Source organism: Poromitra crassiceps (assembly GCF_964638095.1).
Source record: "Poromitra crassiceps genome assembly, contig: HAP1_SCAFFOLD_492, whole genome shotgun sequence".
Lineage (NCBI taxonomy): Eukaryota > Metazoa > Chordata > Actinopteri > Beryciformes > Melamphaidae > Poromitra > Poromitra crassiceps.
In genome coordinates this window covers 2,621-22,489 of record NW_028151916.1, presented here as the reverse complement: position 1 = coordinate 22,489, position 19,869 = coordinate 2,621, and the positions used below count along the sequence as shown (strand labels likewise).

Genomic DNA, 19,869 nt, shown 5'->3' with positions numbered 1-19,869 from the left:
TGGGTCAGAGGAGCAGCTCGATTTATCAGTCATCCTCTATTATAGGGATCAGTTCAATAGTCTCTCGCTTGCCAGACTCGAGTCTGGATCAAGTAGATCTACTTGATCAACGACTCTTGGCCCTACAGCATGGAAACAAAATGTATCATCAGTCTCTTATCACCTTTAATTATTAACATTGTTGAGATCACATCTAATGAAGACCTGTATGATTAAGAACCTACTAAAGCCCAGCATTTTATAAACCTAGTAGCCTATGATCGAGTTGTATTCATCATTATATTCAACCATTAACTTTTTTTGTTATGTTCATTGTAGGCTATTATTAATTATTCGCTGTTAATTTTCTTTTAATTGATTATTAATTAGACACCTTGGTGTGATTTTGCACTCAAAATAAAACTGACTGATTGATTGATTAGGCTAGGCCTAATGTTAAACACTCAGTGTCAGAAGTCTTTGATTTTATTTAGCCTATCAAATGCACATTATAGCCTACATATTATTATCAGTATTTTAAAGGTAGGCCTACATAAACACTATGCACTCTAAAGCCTCCATACAGCTATAATTTAGACTTTGGACTCCTTTATTCTTGGATTCAACTGTGTAATGCTTCTTTGACATTTTTTGATAGGCTAGTTTGAATCGGGCAAATCTGAAACTGCTATGAAAAATGAATGGGAGTCAGTGGTAGCTGCTGATTACTTGCTGAATGATGCCATGTTATTGTTGTGATTTAACTTGCCACTAGATGGCGATACAAATTTTCCCTACCCCATTTTTCGCGTCTCCATGGCCCGTCCCGAGGAGGCGAACCAACGAGGTTTTCTACGCCAATCACATACATGCATTTTCGCCGTTGTTACAGTAACCAATCACCGCACCGCTTTCGGCATTTAAAAAATAGATATAAACGCTGGCGCAAGCCTTCCCCGTCATATGATTACAAACTCTTGATATAACGTGTTGGAAATTGAGAGAGAGAGAGAGAGAGAGAGAGAGAGAGCGAGTAATCATACTATCAACAACAAACTACTGACAAACGACTTGGAGCACATTTCTTCTCAGAGAGGTTAGTGAATTCTACAAGCTAAAAGACAAAACATTGCATTTAATAGTGGATTAATGTCATCAGTAAATCTGTACAGTATGTTACTGTAAGTTGTGAGCTAACGAACGCTACATCTATGCTAACGTTAACGTTAGCATGTAGGGCTCGCTGGCGCCGCCAGACGGCGAGACGGCTCCAATTCGAGGCGGACGGACGACCATGTCTTCTTCACACAACGGTAGCATAATGTAGTTTAGCAAATTTGACATTGAGTAGTATGGTTAGCTAATGAACCTTACGGTTAACTAACGAATGTAACTGCTGCTATTTTTCATGAAATGAAACTTAAGTCAACTGGTTAAGCCCACCAGTTTACTGTTTACATTTGAGCTAAATGTGAATGAACATGTTAAATAGCGTTAACTGCTCTCCTCGTCTCTCATGCTAGCGAACGTTTACGCTACTTTCAGACTGCTGCATAACGACATGAGGATCACCAACATGGCGAGGTGGCGAAAGGAGGCCAGCGACTCAACGCCTCCAAATGTTTTGTCCCCTGCCAAAACGCGGAGGAAAACTCCAGGTAACTTGCTCACATGATTGAAATATAATTTGTATGGATGCCTTCCAGTATAATGTTTAGTCTTCAGCAGACTTGTCAAACAGATTGTGGTGTTGGATCTCTTTTAGTAAAAGTTTCTGAAAACTGTTAACCAATGAAATACTTCTCCTATGTAAAGGCAAAAAACGCACCTGTTCCAATGTTGGAGGCGACCGCTTCATTCCCACCAGAAATCCCAAACAAATGGAGGTGGCAAACTTCCTTCTGACAAAGGAGGCTGATCCTGTCGACACAAAAGATCCTATGGGAGCACTGGTCAGTTTGCTTTGATACTTTAAAGTTTACAGTATGTCTGGCCTGTATTTTATAGGCATGTTATTGACTAGGCTATGTGTCTTTTGCAGGAGAACCGGAAAGCCTGGTCTGTCGCACTCAATGGGTTCGACATTGAAGAGGCGAAGATCCTGAACCTGGAAGGGAAGCCACTGTTTGATCCAGGAGGTATAGCATTTTACATTACTGATGCTGTCGTGCAACTGTATGACGACCCGAGCAGGGAAAGTGAACGGTGTATAATTCGTTTTCCTCTCATTTACAGGCTATCAGGACAAGTTTACAGGCTATCGGCGGAACAATGTGAAAGTCCTCTCCAGTCAAGCCACGGCCCCAGCTTGTGTCAAGAAGACCAGACACATATCAACTGCTGCTGACCGAATCCTTGATTGCCCTGAGCTCAGGAATGATTTCTGTGAGTTTCTCATCTAACTTCATATTTCTATGACTGGGCGGGTGGCAAAGAGTGGTGATTTATTCCTAGTAATGTACATGCATTTCTTGGGTTTTTGGGTTTAGTTGTTGGCCTGGTGACATGGGTATTAGAGTCAATTAATGGTCTAATAATAATAATAATAATATAATAATAATAATTAGGCCATTCATTGATTTATATTACCACTCAGAAATCATTAATTAGTTCTGAGTGGTTTTGTGTATGTCACCTTTTATCACTCTGCATGAGTTTGCATCCCTGCAATTAATTGTTTTGGATGCTTGTCAAGATTTGATTGCTTTTCTCAAGTTTCATATCTTTATAAATTTCTAAATAAATAAAATAAATAAATATAAAGTTTGCATATTGGGTTGTTGGGGGGGAGCCCTTTTGTACTTAACAAGCTTTCATTTGGTCCCACTTCTCCCAGATCTGAGTCTACTTGACTGGGGCAGTCGCGACCTTCTTGCTGTGGCTCTCGGTGACAGTGTCTACGTGTGGGATCACAGTCAGGGAGACGTCACTGAGCTCATGAAGATGGATGGTGAAGGAGAGGACTACATCACTTCAGTGTCGTGGGCCAAAGAGGCTCGCTACCTGGCCATCGGCACCAGTGACTGCAAAGTTCAGGTGAGCAGGCTAACACACACACACACACACACCACTGAGTCTTGGCTTCATTACAGAGTGCACTCTAATGTACTGGAAACTTGGTTTATTCCTGCATTAACCCATTGATACCTGATGCAGCATTTGTGTGTGTATCCCTTAAGTTAACGCGGTTCGCCGTCTTAAAGGGATACGCACACAAATGAGGGATATACACGCAAATGCTGCATCAGGTATCAATGGGTTAAGAAAATAATTGTTCTTATATTTTCCTTCCCTCAGTTGTGGGATGTGGAGACCCGGAAGCGTCTACGCAGCATGGCCGGCCACGTGGGGAGAGTTGGTTGCTTATCTTGGAATGAACACGTTCTGACCAGGTACAGTCTCTGTCCGACACTTGTGTCTATAACTGTCACTGGCTACAGGGTAGGAAGTTAACGAGGGGCTCGGGGGGCAAAATGTGTTTAAATATATATATATATTTTTTTTTACACTCTCCCTCAGTGGCTCCAGCTCAGGACTCATCCACCACCATGATGTGAGGGTGGCGGACCACCACGTCTCCACGCTGAGGGGTCACACTGACGAGGTGTGCGGTCTGCAGTGGTCTCCTGACGGGAAGTACCTGGCCAGCGGCGGCGCCGACAACCTGGTGAACGTGTGGCCCGGCGTGAATCACCGCCAGTCGCTCCGCTGCTGGAACCAGCACCAAGGAGCCGTCAAGGTGAGCTGCTTCACCCTGACAACCAAACAAACCACATTGTTGTTTTTACTCTCTATTTTTCACACACACACACACACACACACAATATTGTTTTTCAGAGGCTGTGGCGGGCTCATTTAAAAAAAAAAAGCTAGAGTGATGATACTTGAAGATGAAACTAGAAGACCTAAGGAATCCATCAACTCTAAATCTAACTGATGAAATTACTGTTAAACAGAGAAAAAAAATTTTTTTTATTAGAATAGTCTACAAAAATATAACACATTTTCACTTAACGTCAGTATTAATTTTTGGCCCCGCTGCCCTCCTTCCAGATGAATTTGTGGCCCTTCATAGGAAAGCATTTGGGCACCTCTGGTTCTAAACCCTGGCAGTGGGACTTGTACATCAGATCATGCTGTGAATTCTGACAATCGTATTCATTTATTTTGCCATCTTGTCTTAGGCTTTGGCCTGGTGTCCATGGCAGCGGAACATCCTTGCTTCTGGAGGTGGGACCAGTGACCGACACATCCACGTCTGGAATGTGAACAGTGGCTCCTGCATCAGCTCACTTGACACTCAGTCTCAGGTAACCGTGCAACTTTCAGCCCATCCAGTCCCTTCGTATGATGTTGATGGTTACTGTCAGTCGATGATTCACTGTGTACTTTCTTTATTTTGTGACTTAAGCTATGTGATGTCTTTGCCTTTCAGATCTCTTCCCTGGTGTTTGCGCCCAACTACAAGGAGCTGCTTTCTACCCATGGACTCAACAGCAACAAGGTTGTTATCTGGAAGTACCCATCCCTCTCCAAAGTTGCAGAGCTCAAAGGTAAGTTCTTGTCACGACAGTGGGTGTGTCCGGGTGGTGCAGCAGTAGATTCCCTGCCTATCATCACGAAGGTTGCAGGTTTGAAGTCAAACAGGAGGGGAACTGGGGGAATAGCGTGATCCTCTCACACGCTGGTGAAACTCTGTGTCGTGTGAAAAGACTCGGCTCGTGGGGTGGAGCAATGACCGGGACAGCAGGGGAAATTGGCCAAGTACAATGTGGAGAGAAGGGGGGAGAATCTTAAAACTTGTCTGATACTCGCCCAGACATTTTCTCCCCCCAGATTCTCACGCTATTCCCACCAGTTCCCTTCCAGTCCCCTTCCGCTGTGACCAGGACACATACCGCCAATCCGGCTTCCCACCCACAGACACAGCCAATCGTGCGTGTATGAACGCCCGACCAAGCCGGAGGTAACACGTGGGCGTGAACCTGTGACCCTCGTGTTGGTGGGCAGGGAGTCTACCGCTACACTACCCGGACGCCCCATACTTGGGGCTTTTTAAAAGGGAACCACCAGCTAACATTTCAAAGCAGTCTTGTTGTTCATGCTTTTGCTGTTCTAAGATAATAAATGCACTTTCTCTTCTTTTAGGACACGATGACAGAGTTCTTCATGCCACTCTGAGCCCAGACAACTCCACATGTGCTACGATTGGGGCTGATGAGACTCTTCGTCTGTGGAACAGCTTTGTGAGGGACCCTGTAGAGAAGGCCACAGACAGGACTGGACGTGACAGGGCGAGCAGCATACTGCGGGGGATGATAATCCGATAGACTATATAATATATAGTCTATCGGATTATCATTCCCTGCTGGGGAGTCACATGTAAATACTTTTGTTATGTTGCACTTTTTTAAAATGTTTTTCTGATTGTTTTAATGTATCTGTTTTTGTGTTTTTAGATTAAAAAATAATGTTTCTACATACCTTGCCTTGCGTGTTTCATTAACACCTTCTGTGTGAATGTGTTAGTTAAGGTATTCAAGGGTAATATATGTTATGTAATGATGGTGCAAAAACCATTATGAGCTCTGAAAGCCTTTGTAACGTCTCCTGAGAACATTAGAAACCTTCCTATCATGACTGTGATGCATTGTAAACATCATTCACATGATCACTTGACATGTGGTACAGTGTATAGAAACTACCATCTCTGATTCCAGGTGATGTCACCCTGCCACTGCCAACCTGTAACATCAAGCACAACTTTAAAGACAGACACCAAAGAAGCAAACATCCTCTTGCAACAAGGCTTATGGGAAATGTAGTCTTCACTTTGAGAAACAGTCTGACCACTGACATTATGTACAGTCAATGAGTCTGACCCTGGGCTGGTGTGAGATAGAAGTGACCATAATATTGTCTCCACCAGGGTCTAATTTGTTTTACAGTAGTTATACCAAGGGATCACAATTAGCTAGAGTGATGTTGGTGTTTAAAAAATGCGACACATGCTGCACTTTTAAGAAAATAGAACCCCTCCAAAGTGTGAATATATTAAGATTGTTGATTTGCAGAAAGTTTAGTAGAACCACAGTCTGGTAGAACTACATACAGTTGAAATGGCTAAAGAGTGACACCTTGTGGTCAGATGTAGAAATAACAAGGGCACAGTTCTCCCATGAGCGGGTGATAGCTTGAGAGATCATTCATCCATCCATCCATTAATTTCTTTCCTTCCTACCCTCTGGTCCTCCTCTTGGTTAATCTCTCCATTTCCCCACATCCTCATGTTTCTCTCATACCTTTTTTTACTCTGTCCATTTCTCCTTACATTCCTATCTCTTTATTCTCAGATCTGGGTCAACTCTTCTGCTTGTTCTTGTCTTCCTCATGCCCCTTGGTCTCTCCCATCCCTCTCTCCTCCTGTCTCTCCTTATACACTCCCGTCTCTCTTCTCAGGTCTGGGTCAGGCTCAAAAAATGTGCTCCCTCGCTGCTCTAAAACGCATATTCTTCACTTTTACGACAGCTGTTTTCTTTAACATCCCCCCCCCCCCCCCCAACACACAACACACCACTCCAACATGGCTGAATATTCCCCAGCCTGGTGAACCATCTGATTTGATAAGATTTGATAGATTTGATTGGTTTTCTTTCTGTTCTGATAGATGCACGTGTGTTATCGTCCTAACATAACAGGGGTGTGTGAAATGGTTTTAACTAAGATGGGATGTGAAAATGCAATTTTGAAAAAGAAAAAAGAAAAATCTAATGCAATGATTCTCCACCTTTTTCATATCAAGGACCCCCAGTTCAGTCCACATTAGGGTCACAGAAGAAGCCCATTGGTCCAAGATATGATTTTGTCCAGAAAGTCCAGAAAGTCCCAAGTATACTTTTAGACCAGCAAGTCAAGCCAGAACAAATCAAGAGTCCAGTAATCAAGTTAATATTGTAAAGAAAACGAAATATTGAGGACTTTTCAATGCAATATGGTTTTAATAGGATACAAACTTGGTAAGAACATCATGAGTTTGATTTCTATCATCACTTTGTATGATGATAGTACTTCTGTACTTTTAATCTTTGTTGTATTATTAATTTTTCTTTCGCTTTCATGATTACATCAACCTGCCATGGGACTACAGGTGGAAACTAGCCCTTGGGCTACAACTTGGCATATTTACTGTACGGCTGTACTGTTCATTAATGTGTAAAGTCCCATTCTTTAAATAAATGAATCTGAATCTGAATCTGAATCTGACTTTCAATTTCACTCATTCCATACAAATTCAGAAATCAGAATTTGAATCCAGTGGTCTGCTGGAACAAATCTCATCACTTTCAATCTGAGTCATTTTACACACAGACTCAAGATCTCAAGTCAAGACTTTAAAAACCTTTTCGAGTCATCAAAGCACAAGTCCCAAGTCACCAGAACCCAAGTCTTGAGTCTTCTCTTCATGTATCAAGTCAAACTCACTCGCTATTAAAACGGTGATTTCATGCCAGAATAATGGACAAACTGCATCTTGGAGCTATGGGCTACAATTATTGTTAAATATTGTGATTTGGGGCCTTAAAAGGGTCGCTGACCCACTGCAGATCAGTCACATGACATCAGTCACATGACAGGCACATCAGTAGTTTTAATGACTGTTGCTCTCGGAGCTTGACAGCAGATTTTAAGAACCCCTGCCCTTGGGAAATTAACGACAACACTCCGCCCTCCCACTCTTAAAGGACTCTCCATCACTTCACTGGGCTCTCCGTGCCGTGCAGAGCTGCTGAACACTTTTTGCACCCCGCCCGCTCCTCATCGCCCAACCCCCAATTTGGCCCCCGGCCATATTGACTCAAGCGTCCCCCCACATTCAAACAACAGTTTCCCCCCAGAAGGGAATCAATGACAGCACACAAAAGCACCAGTCACCCTAAGAGGCTATAAATCAGGACACGAGACGTTAAGGTCGTTTAAAATACTATTATTATTATTATGGTACTTTTTTACTCACACGAGTGTTTTTGCACTTACAAAAAAAAAAAGTGCTTTTGTAATGCATTTAAAAAAGGTTCTGCAATAAATCAACATTACATAGGAAAACATGAACAGATGAAATATATCCTCTTACTGGTCCACCAAGCCAGTTTTTTTCTTTTCTCAGCCAATAAGATTCCAGTCTGTTTTAAGAATGGCTGTTATAGTACAAGAATATACGGAATATATACAATGCAAAATAAATCAACTAAAGTATACACGGACGTCTTGGTTTAAGGTCAGAGTTTGTTTGGTACAGAACTAGCAACAGCAGAAATCAAAATCACTGGTTAAAAGTCACTGGGAACAAACAGAGTGACAACATTGATAAGTGATTTATGCCATTTTGATTGTATTTTAGTCATTGTATTTATGCAAATCTTTGATTTTCAATCTCAGCGGGACTAATTGGTTAAATAAATAAATAAATGCATTTTATGTAAATGATCATCTCACCTCATTCCCTGCTTTGGTCAGCCCTTAGTCCTCCTGAAGGGAGTGAAGGGAGGGGAGGCTGGCTAGCGAGACTACCGGTAGTCAGCCCTTAAACCGTGTGCTCATCCACCAGGCTTCCTTTGATGTTCAGATACTTCACCTCCCTGGAGAACACAAGATACAGTAAATACAGTCACTGGGTGCTCCTCTGGATGCAGCAACATATAGTGAGCTATAGAGAGTGGTGAGAATGAAACGGATGACTATAATAGTGTAGTCATTCACTATACTGTAGTGTACATATTCTAATTGGGAATATTTTTGAGTCAACAAGAGAGAAATTCATCTTTGCTGATTTTGCTGCATGGAGGAATGCCTGAAACTCCTTTATCCACTTTGAGAACCATTGGTACAGTGCATCAGACATCAAGTTTGTTGTTATACATTGACTCTTTCAAACTTCACTTTATTGAATAGGTAACTCCAGTCCTCAGTTTAGAGTGAAATCCATTTGATACCTGATCAATACCTGATGAACACACAGCCATATGGAAAGCCATTAGTGCCAGCAGAGACTGCATTTCAATAGTCTAATTGTGAATGTATCATGCTCATACTGAACCATTGACCTAAAAAATAAAATAAAATAAATAAATCTACCATAATTTCAAATTCAGCTTTAAAATTTGATACTGAGTTCTCAGAGACACATCTAGGGACTTGAGAAAAAGCAGACGAGTTCATTAATCTCATTCCATACATCTATGCCCACAAAAAAATATCCATACCAACATAACTATATTGCTTCCCAGAAGAATATCATTTAACTACGGTAATATTATTTAATTGCTGATTAAAAATAAATAGTGAACTGAACATCTGTGTTCTTTTTTTATGACGCGTTACCACTGCTTCACAATCATTCCTAACGATGCCTCTCAGCTGTTCCGACCTGTCATGGCTAATTGCTTATTATTCAAAATGAAATGAAATTCTGCCAGAACCATTTTCTAATAGGCCGAGACCATGCGAAGGCTCCCACTGCATAGCAGTGTATTGTTAGTTGAGCATGGGCATATCCAGACAGAGGTTAGCACCTGTTTACCTGTGGTCCTGGCCTATCAGTCATGCAGCTGCATGTGCAGCCTTCAGCAATGTCTCATAACCAGGAGAATGAGTGGAAAAATAAATAAATAAATAAATGAGACAAAAAAAATTGGAAAGGTTTTTGAAAAACAATACCAATATTTTTGTATTGCAGCTGAAATGTTGTGCCTATATTCAATATCCCCCCACCCTCATTTTCATGCCAAATACATTACAAGTATTCAGTGAAAATGATGGAGAATGATGGTCAACTCTGTAAGACATGATGTGATGTGTTTTTTGCCATTTCCAAACGAGAAAAGAGATCCTCTTTTCCGTGTTGCTTCTGTCTCAGACGAGAGACAGGCAGCAGCTGCCATCGAGGAGCCAAGCCTGACTGAGAGGAGAGAGGGGAGGGGCTGGGTGGAGAGGGGAGGGGCTGGGTGGGGCGGGCAGCACACACACATGCACACAATACACTAGGGCTGCAACTAACGATTATTTTCATAATCGATTAATCTGTCGATTATTTTCTCGATTAATCGATTAGTTGTTGTTTGGTCTATAAAATGTCAGGAAATGGTAGCAAATGACCAAATGATCAGTGTTTCCCAAAGCCTAATATGACACCCTCAAATGTCTTGTTTTGTCCACAACTCAAAGATAATATCAGTTTACTGTCATACAGGAGTAAAGAAACCAGAAAATATTCACATTTAAGAAGCTGGAATCAGATAATTTTGACCTTTTCTCTTAAAATTGTACTCATACTAACGATTAATCGATTATCAAAATAGTTGTCGATTGACTAATCGATTAATCGTTGCAGCTCTACACTACACACACTGAAGGGAAGGCAGCTGAGCCGAGGAATTACCGCAACACGTTAAGAAAGAACGGAGCGATCAAAAGTCTGGTTGTACTTCACTCGAGTTGATGCTGACAATTCATGTCGTCATAAGTGCAATAAATCGTTTGCTAGTAACGGTGGAAACATGAGCAATTTGTCTAAACACTAAAGTGCATCAAATAGGTGCAAACGGAGAAACGCACAGTTTTTGAAAAGCTAGCTCACACAACTTCATCATCCGTCAATAATGCCCCGGTTGCAGTTACCCATGATACACTCGGGAGAACGGCAAAGACATCTTTTCCGCCGAGAAACTCCGCTGGTACATACTCCTGTACTTGTTTGATTGTTGTTATTGAGTCTAATTCTGTGATAACTGCATTTTATGGCTGTTTAAACTCGACGAACGTTGATGTTACTGTTCGAGGCGGACGGCCACGGAAGCAGCTATTACTGTTTTGTTTGCCAGCGCCGTTCCTGATTGGCCGGTTCCGATGTCAACTACTCGACATGTGCCTGATTAGCTAGTGCCCTTTGTAAAAAAAATCTGAAAGCGCCCACCCAGGGCTGGAGGCCAAACGGTCCAGCAGAATAAAACAGAATGTGAGTTCATGTGACCGGATGGTTTACCAGGCTAGGGCTCTAGGACCACCTCAGCCTCATTTTGAGACAGGGACAACCCTGGATCAGCAGAGGGGGTGGAGCAACCACCTGGACTAATGGCCAGTATCTGTCATTTCATTAACGACTAACATCAACCTGATATCTAATCTCTTCAATGTCAATACAACATACAGCACTGGAATCAAATACATGGAGTGTGCGTCACTCACTTGCTCTGGAGCTGAACCCTGTGACCCCAGTTTAAGGACCCGACGTGGTTCTGGACCGCCTCTGCCATGGTGGCCCTGGAAACATACAAGAGACACCACAGTACTGTACCAGACTGCTGTCAGACAACATGCAATCCTGATCACATTCAGGCTAGAGAGAGTGGATCTTCTTAGAAGTATGAGTAAAAACACTTGCTACTAGAATACTGCGCTTGTTGTGTTAACTAAAGCGAGAAATATGTTTCAACGTCGGCCTCAATTTGGGAGCTTGTCGTCGGCAGCTAGACATACAAACTCGAACATCACCTTCACGAGGGCATCCCAGGGGAGTGCCCAGCAAAATGACAGTGTGATTTCAATGACTAAGTTAGCCCAAGGAGAGAATGTAGTCATGCATATATGTGGTCATAGATTTCACTCTATCCCGTTATCTCACCATCTACATTATACAGTATACTTGACCTGTTCATGTCAGCAGTGCCGCTCCTTAGCCGCCAATAGCTTTGATGCCCAGGTATAAATTTCACTTTAGGCACACGATTAATTACTTGGGTGCATTGGCTTAAAAAGGCATCATTAAAAAAAGAGAAAAGGAGCTCCCAAACAAAAGTCTACACACCAGCCAGTTAGGGCATCAAGCCTCAACAAAAGGACATTGAAAAGCTGAAGTAGTAAAATAGATATCATTTTTGATATGAGTTCACTGAGACACACTTTTTTTCCCCCAAATAGTGGGGCAGATAAGCTTGTATATGGAAGGTATTGTGCATTTTATGACTAAAGCATGAAACTTTCAGCATATAATCTACATAGCCAAAGGTTTTAATTCAGACGTAGAAACACTTTCTATCTGACCTCTGGTGACCTTGAGAGGTCATTGAGCTCAGCATTGCATTTTTCAAGTTTGTGCCCCATCACTCTCCATTATAATCTATATAAAAGGGAGCATGTGGGAAGCATGGTGCTGTCTTTGCTCTCTCCAGACCGGCAGAGGGTGGAGCAGCAAACTTATCCAATGTGGCTGCAAGAAAGGGTGTACTACACGCTGCAAGTGCAAACAGGCTGCCCTCAAGTGTACTGCCCTTTGCTCATGCTCAGGAGACTGTTAGGCTTAGAAAGGACACACATGATCATACTGAACTACCGTAAATTCCGGACTATAAGCCGCACCGGAGTATAAGCCGCACCTGCAAAGTTGACTGTTTTTTACATATATAAGCCGCACCGGACTATAAGCCGCGGGTGTTTTAATGGTTTTAATGGGTTTTTTTTTATTTTATTTTATTTTTATTGTGTTTTAATGTTTAATTACTATATGTAAGGGTTCATGCACAGAGGGGATTGTCGGGAAAGAGATGGCTGTTTGAGGAAGCTCCCATTTATTAACACGTTCACTGCCAATGACGTGTTAACACGTTTTCAGAATCCAGCTGTTGACTGCCAACGACGTGTTAACACGTCAAAAAAAATTTTTTTTTTTGACGGTGGGACGTTGATCTAACCCTTTTACGTCTCCTACACCAGAATTGGAGGTATTGAATGTGTATAATCTATTTTACCGACCCACTGAGTGTCGACATGTCTCTCCACAGTAGAAAGAGGCGACCCAAAACTGGAGGGAAAAGCGCGAGGAAGCCGTTCTCATACTGTAAAATTGATGGCGAAAACGCTTTCACTTTCGCGCTGATGCACAGCGGTGGCAACGGTGGGGGGTTCCAAGAATAGATTGGATGCACACTTTGAAACACGCAGCATAAATATGACCAGAATCGCATCAAAGCTCTCAACCAAAACTCCACGAAACGAGCGAGTCCACCCAGACTTCCTCAAACAGCGGCCGCGCAAACAGGCAGCAGCCAGGCAGCAGCAACTTCGTTGTGACACGCCCGCTGGAGAGCCAGGGAGGCAGGAGGAGAACACACACGGAGGGAGGAGTTGGAAGCAGAGGGGGGTTTCCTGCTGTTATGGAGGAAATTACTGTTCAAAACTATTGTTTAGATGTCTGACTCTTACTGATGCCAAAAATGAATGGTTAAAGTGACTGTTCTATCGAATTTCACAAAAAGCCGTTTATCTCTGAATAATTTTTCTGACGCTGAAACCATGCTGTATTCAACTGCTAATGCTTACATAACTACTAACTCTACAAACTAACTCTTTTAGACAGAGAAAGCACACATTCTATTAGTTCTTTTGAGATATTGTGTGTTCACAAAATCTTAGCAGAAAAGAATCCTCGGGTCTTGAAAGATGAGCCAGAATCCTCAAAAAAACCCTCTGGTAGAAGCTAACTACAGTAAAAAAAAAAACGTCTGGCAGTGAATGTGTTAACATTTCAACAAAACAACATAACACAACACCACCTGTGTTGTTTTTTACAGTGCACACAGTGTCCGCGGTGTGGTGAAAAGAGGGCAAGAGAGGAAATTAAAACAGAAGTGGAGTTATAGTTAGAAAGAGTGCTAAAAAAGAGAGATTTTTTTTTTTTTTTGGAAAAAATCCATAGATAAGCCGCACCGTTATATAAGCCGCAGGGGCCAAAAAAGGCCAAAAAACGGGGGGAAAGCCACGGCTTATAGTCCGGAATTTACGGTAATAATGTCATCGTGGTGTGGGTTAAGAGATGCCGACATGACAACACTGTTCAGTCAAATTTAACACAAATTGTGTGAAGTCCACTTTTTTGAGTTGTTTTTGTAAGTAAGTAAGTAATACTTTATTTATATAGCACTTTTCAAATCCATGGATCACAAAGTGCTTTACATACAAGAAATAAAAACAGGTTTATAGCAGGTTCGTTAAAAATTTAGCCAACAGGTACACAAAAGCAGGCTAAAAACGTCAACCGGCAAAAACTGCAACAGGTAAATAACACAACAATAGCATGTGCAGGAACAGCACATAAAACAACAAAAATAAAAACCAATCAGGCAACAAATAAAAAATAAAAAGCAGCGAGTGGGTTACAATTAATAAAAAGCTTGTTTAAATAAATAGGTTTTAAGAAGCGATTTAAAAGTGGACACTGAGTCTGCCAATCTCATACCTAGGGGGAGGCGATTCCACAGTGTCGGCGCTATGGACGAGAAAGCCCGCTCACCTTTTGTTCTGAGTCTGGTTCGGGGGACAATTAACAGTCCTTGGTCCGATGACCTGAGTGGCCTTACTGAATTATATGGCTTCAGGAGTTCAGAGATGTAGCGAGGGGCTAGGCCTCGCAAAGCTTTACAAGTGATTCAAAGTATTTTAAAATAAATCCTCTGTCTCACTGGCAGCCAGTGTAAGGAGGCCAGAATGGAGGAGATGTGAGACCTACGGCTTGTCCTGGTTAAAAGCCTTGCAGCTGCATTTTGGACCAGTTGAAGCCTGGACAAGTTGGCATCGCTGAGGCATGTAAAGAGGGCATTGCAGTAATCAAGGCGTGAGGAAATGAGGGCGTGAATGAGTGTTTCCATATTTTTAGCAGAGGACTGATTTAATTTTTGCAATATTAAGCAGATGAAAGAAGCAGGATTGAACAGTTTTTTTTGTGTGTGTGGTGGGTGTTTCCCCCATTTGTTCATGCTTGGAAAATAAAACACAATTGACATAGCCAAGACTGCTGTTGAAATGTCAGTCTGCTTTCACCTATTAAAGCAATTTGAACATTATCAGTGTGCTCCAGAACTCTCCTTTTTGTTGTTGTATTTTGTTGTCTCTATACTGCCTTTGTGCCTGCTTCATGGTGTATAGAAACACTGGAGAAAGTTTCATGCTTTACTCATAAAATGCGCAATACCTTCCATATACAAGCTTATCTGCCCCCACCCACTATGCTGGTCTGCAATGGTATTATTATCATGCTACAAACTGACACACATGGACACAAGGCGATGGCTGAGAAAATAACTAGCTTTATTAGAACAGAACTGGAATTTTAGCAAAGATATATATACATTATTATAATGGAGAGTGATGGGGCAAAACTTGAAAAATGCAATGCTGAGGTCAATGACCTCTCAAGGTCACCAGATAGAAAGTGTTTCCACGTCTGAAATAAAACCTTGGGGTATGTAGATTATATGCTGAAAGTTTCATGCTTTAGTCATAAAATGCACAATTGGTTTGCTTATCTGCCCCACTAAAAGTCAGAGATGACTTCCTTAAATGTCCTGACTCCTGACCAACAGTCCACAACCGAAAGATTCTCAGTTTACTGTCACAGATCACTAAAGAAACCAGAAAATATTCACATTTAAGAAGTTGGAAGGAGATAATTTTATATAGCCTACTATGCAGTGCTCGATTCCTCGCCCACCCTGCAGCTCGTGCGGGCTCGCATACGCAGCTCAGCCGCTGTGCGGCGTCGCCTGCATCTCGGCTGCTGCGTGGCCTCGCCTGCTCTGCGCTATTGGCATGCACTGTGCACATTTGCCCAATTTCGCATCATTGATGACATCACTCACTGATGACATCACAAATTGCTCAAGTGACCATCACTGATCACATCATGGTGTGCTAGAGTGACATCACCCCGTGCACAATTGCTTAACTCCGCATGTCATAGACATTGTGACATCATCAGTAGTCTCTCCCCAGACTCAAATATTATGTTGAATCGCTGCGCTCCGCATAACAGAGAGAGCTCTGCAGCATGCAGTAACGTAGTGCATCAGCATAAGAACTCTCATGGGACTGGCGTCGAGACTACATCATCAGTGACATCATTACTGACCAAAATCATCACAACTCACACAATGTGGGACAAAAATGGCAGAGAAACAAACAAACAGAACCCACTTACTCCCTTTTATATGATGATTTTATTTTATTTGTTTATTTCTTAAAAATTTGTCTAAATAAGGGGGGGGGGGGCAGTGATTAATTATCTGACTAAGTCCTAGCTACTTGGTCTGTATCTCAGTTCCTGACATTTTGATCAAGTTTTCCCCAGGTAACGTTAATGTTTAGCCATTAAAGATACAAGTTGATGTCATAACTTAGGTCAGTGGTCATAACGTTACCAGTTACATCATTACATATGGTATCCCCTTAAGTTCTCTCTTGTATGGAGAGACCGTCACGCCACACTCCATTCAAAAATGTAAATAATGTTGCTTTGCTTATCGCTACACATTATTTTACTTGGTATACCGGTATGCCATACGCTGGGACACAAGACAGGGATCTGAATGGACGTTGGGTAACGTTGTTTGACTACCTCGCCTTTAGCCTTTGTAAAGCCAGAGAAGACTGAAATATTGTGACTACTATTAAGAAAAGTGAGTCTATTCTTAATTCATGGTTATAGAGGGATCTTTCAATTTTTGGACGTATCTTGATTACTAAAATTGAAACGCTATCTAGGTTTATATACCCAGCCTTTTCACTAGCCATTCCTGACAACTTAATCAAATAAATTAATCAAAAGATTTTCAATTTTATTTGGAGAAATAAAAACCACTATCTTAGAAAAGGTGATACAATAAAACCGTTAGAAGAAGGAGGTCTACATGTGATTGATTGATAAAAACAAACAAACAAAATCGCCTTTAGCCTCAACACGAGACTCTTCGCGTTGAGGCTACCTCGCCTTATCGAACTTAACGTTATTAGCTCACCTTTGAACTTTTAACATAACGAGCCAGGCAATTCTTTATGTGCACGAGAAGAAGCTATGTTCACAGATTTAAATAACATATGTGTTGTTACCTGTCAGGTTTCTTGTCAAATTGTAGGAACAGTTGTTTAGCCCTTTTCCACCGGTGTCTGCCTCTACAGAACATGCTAGTCTGAACGCTACAGAAGGCAGCCATGTTGTTGTTATCAAAGGACCTCACCTGAGTGGTTGGTTGGTGTCTGGTGATTTGCCTGAATGAAATTGGACCACGGTATTTGCCCCCCAAATATGTATATTATAATAATAATAATAATAATAATAATAATAATAATAATAATAATAACAATGATGATGATAATAATAATAATAAATGTTTCCCTAAATGTATTTATGAATGATTGAAAGCTATTTCTTAACTAGCAGCTCACAGACAATTAAAAGAGAGAGGCTTGAATGTGTAACCCTAAGTTTTAGACGTGTGCTCCCCGTCTCTTCAGGCTGTGGGTTCAGTGAATCGGGCTACAGTTACTGTCGGGTTTATTTATTTATTCATCACACATAGCCAAACGGCAAGGGCAAGGGCAGTAGCAGGCTAGCAGGCTAATAGCTCAGCTTTCACATGTGTGTTGACAACAGGAACTCGGTCAGTTGTTCTCCACCTACAACGTTCCCCTGGGATACGAACACCAGGCGGAACCAACATTAATCATCAACATAAAACACTACGACCCAATAATAAATAATAGTACAATTAACAGTAGCAGCGACAACTACATTATAATCAAAATAACAAATTAAAGTGCATTAATAATTACTAGACATAAAACGGTACAAAATAAATCAAACACAATAACATAGATTACAAATGTGTGAACACTTCTCAATGGTGCTGTTTTTCTGGGGGCAACTGCCGGAAACAGCAGTTCATGGTGAAACCATGCCCTCTTTGAACTCCAACTGCTCCTTCATACTTTAAGCTAGACACTCCATTTAAACTTTAAACGAGTCACCACTTTTAGGACTGCATCACCTTAATTCAGCTTTAATTTATCTTTTACTGTTCACAGTTTAAGTTTTATGCTTTTTTCAGCCTTTATAATAGGACCCTATGGAGCCAGCCTTGAGTGTGTCTCACCCTAGCAGGCTGTACTTTTGACTAAATTCACACATTTTAAAACGGCGACAGTTCACACAACTTTAACACTATTATACATCAGACCCTGAGCTACTTCTGCTAACACTCAGTCAAAATATAAGCAATGTGATGTAGCCTATAGTTTTTGAGATATCAACATTTTTTGATACCCCCATCTGCCTTGAACTCCTATGAAAGTTGGTGCCACAATGGATCGGCCGGAGGGACGACTGACTCTGATTGGTCTGAACCAACCAATCATCACTCCTCCCCATACCTCTGTATTCTTCCTGCATTTCACTGTATCACCCAGTGATTGCAGAATCCAAAAATAGAGAAAGCAGAGATTGTGGACTTGGCTGTGGACTATCTTCAAATGTGGACAGACAGGAAGAGCAATGGTTGGTCAATCAAAATAAATGATCAATAGATTGTGAATCATTTCTAAAAACATCCCATTTCTGAAACAACAAATCAGTAGAAGCAATGAAACCAGGGAGGGAATAAGTCTTTCCCTGCTCAGTCCTTCCTCAGTGGGACAGTCTCCTCTTTGATGTCCTCCTTGGAGATGATACAGATCCGAAGAGCGTCTCCAGTGTTCACATCTCTTTCTGTGGCCGAGATGAAGACTTCTTTGACCAGCTGGGTCGTCTTTTCCCGAGTCAGAGGAACGTGCCGCACACCCTCCATGTTCTTCAAACCAATCTGGTTGTCTAGTAGTGGTTGAAGCATGGCACTGGCCGATCCTCCAGCCTTGTAGGTGTCTCTCTGGTAGGAGCCCACCGGGTCAAAACTGTACACTGCTCCCTTGCCCTCCTCATCCAGTCCTCCAATGATGTTAGATATAGTAGGGGAAGAACCTCCTGCCGTACAGGATGGTGGACAACATGGCTCCTATGGTCATTATCTTGTTGTTGGAGTGTTTGTGTTTGTGTTTGTACATCTTTACTCTGGCTTCAATGATTTTAGTCAGGGTCAGAGAGTCACCATGGCAACCACTGCAGCCAATGACAGTGGTGTCTGTCAGCTTGTAGTGACGGCTGTGAATGGAATAGCCTTCACTGAGAGGCGTGTCTGAGGCTACGATGGCAAAGTCTATCCGGCAACAGCAAGGACAGTCCCTCTGTTGAAAGCGTATGGTGAAAACCGTTGCTCTACCGGCACGGTGTAATTATATTCTTTCATCCTCCCGTTATCTCCGTAAACTTGCGTTTGTTCTCACAAAAGCCCAGCAGTGTTCAATTTGGTATATTTACAAAAGGTGGCTGTTCTGTTTGGTGAACCTCCACTTGGTGAACCTCCAGGGGGAGGTGCGCCGCTTCGTGGGCCTGTCTTCAATGGGGAAGAGCTCCCTCAGCGGGCCACGGTGGGCCTTAGTTTTGGCCTCTGTGCTGCTCCTGCAGTTGGAGAAATGAAACCAAGGATGAGATCATGGTGACACTAACAAGAACACTTTAGACACTCAACAATTGAGCCAAGATAGCCTGATAACACACTTCAGACTACACCAAATACATAAAGAAGCTCTGTCTGATGGCATTTATTCGTTTCTGACTCTGGGAAAGTGACAACAACTGTCAAATTATCTAAAACTACACTGTCTCTGAGCTATTAACCAAATCACACACATTTAGACTATACTATGTGATCTCCTATTGATAACTAATGTAAAATGTCATCTTTTTTCCCTCTGATTCACTGAGCCTCCCGTGAAACTGCTTGGAGTCCCCCTGGGGAGGCCCACCTCCCACTTTGAAAACCTCTGTATTCGAGTGTTCTCTTGGAGTAAGTTTCTGTCCCATTTCAAAAGTCACATTGTTCCAGACCTTAACTCCCTGACTGGATTTAAAGATTTGGGGTCAGAGTTCAATATAATTGTTAGCTAAGCCAGAGGTTCTCAAATGTTTTTCTGCCA

General features: G+C 42.0%; 1 protein-coding gene and 1 pseudogene across 2 annotated transcripts; one reads left to right on the top strand and one right to left on the bottom strand.

Annotated features, from left to right (window-relative positions):
• Positions 1-1,540: 1,540 nt before the first annotated feature.
• Positions 1,541-5,309, top strand: LOC310771275 (cell division cycle protein 20 homolog; the record flags this gene model as incomplete). Its single annotated transcript, XM_083663925.1, has 10 exons — positions 1,541-1,637; positions 1,795-1,931; positions 2,021-2,117; positions 2,215-2,364; positions 2,816-3,015; positions 3,277-3,371; positions 3,499-3,718; positions 4,164-4,289; positions 4,415-4,532; positions 5,128-5,309. The coding sequence occupies 10 exons, from the start codon at positions 1,541-1,543 to the stop codon at positions 5,307-5,309; spliced, it is 1,422 nt and encodes a 473-aa protein (XP_083520051.1).
• A 13,164-nt stretch (positions 5,310-18,473) lies between these two features.
• Positions 18,474-19,139, bottom strand: LOC310771272 (proteasome subunit beta type-1 pseudogene; annotated as a pseudogene). The gene has a single exon. The product of its transcript is annotated as a proteasome subunit beta type-1 pseudogene (transcript).
• Positions 19,140-19,869: the final 730 nt, after the last annotated feature.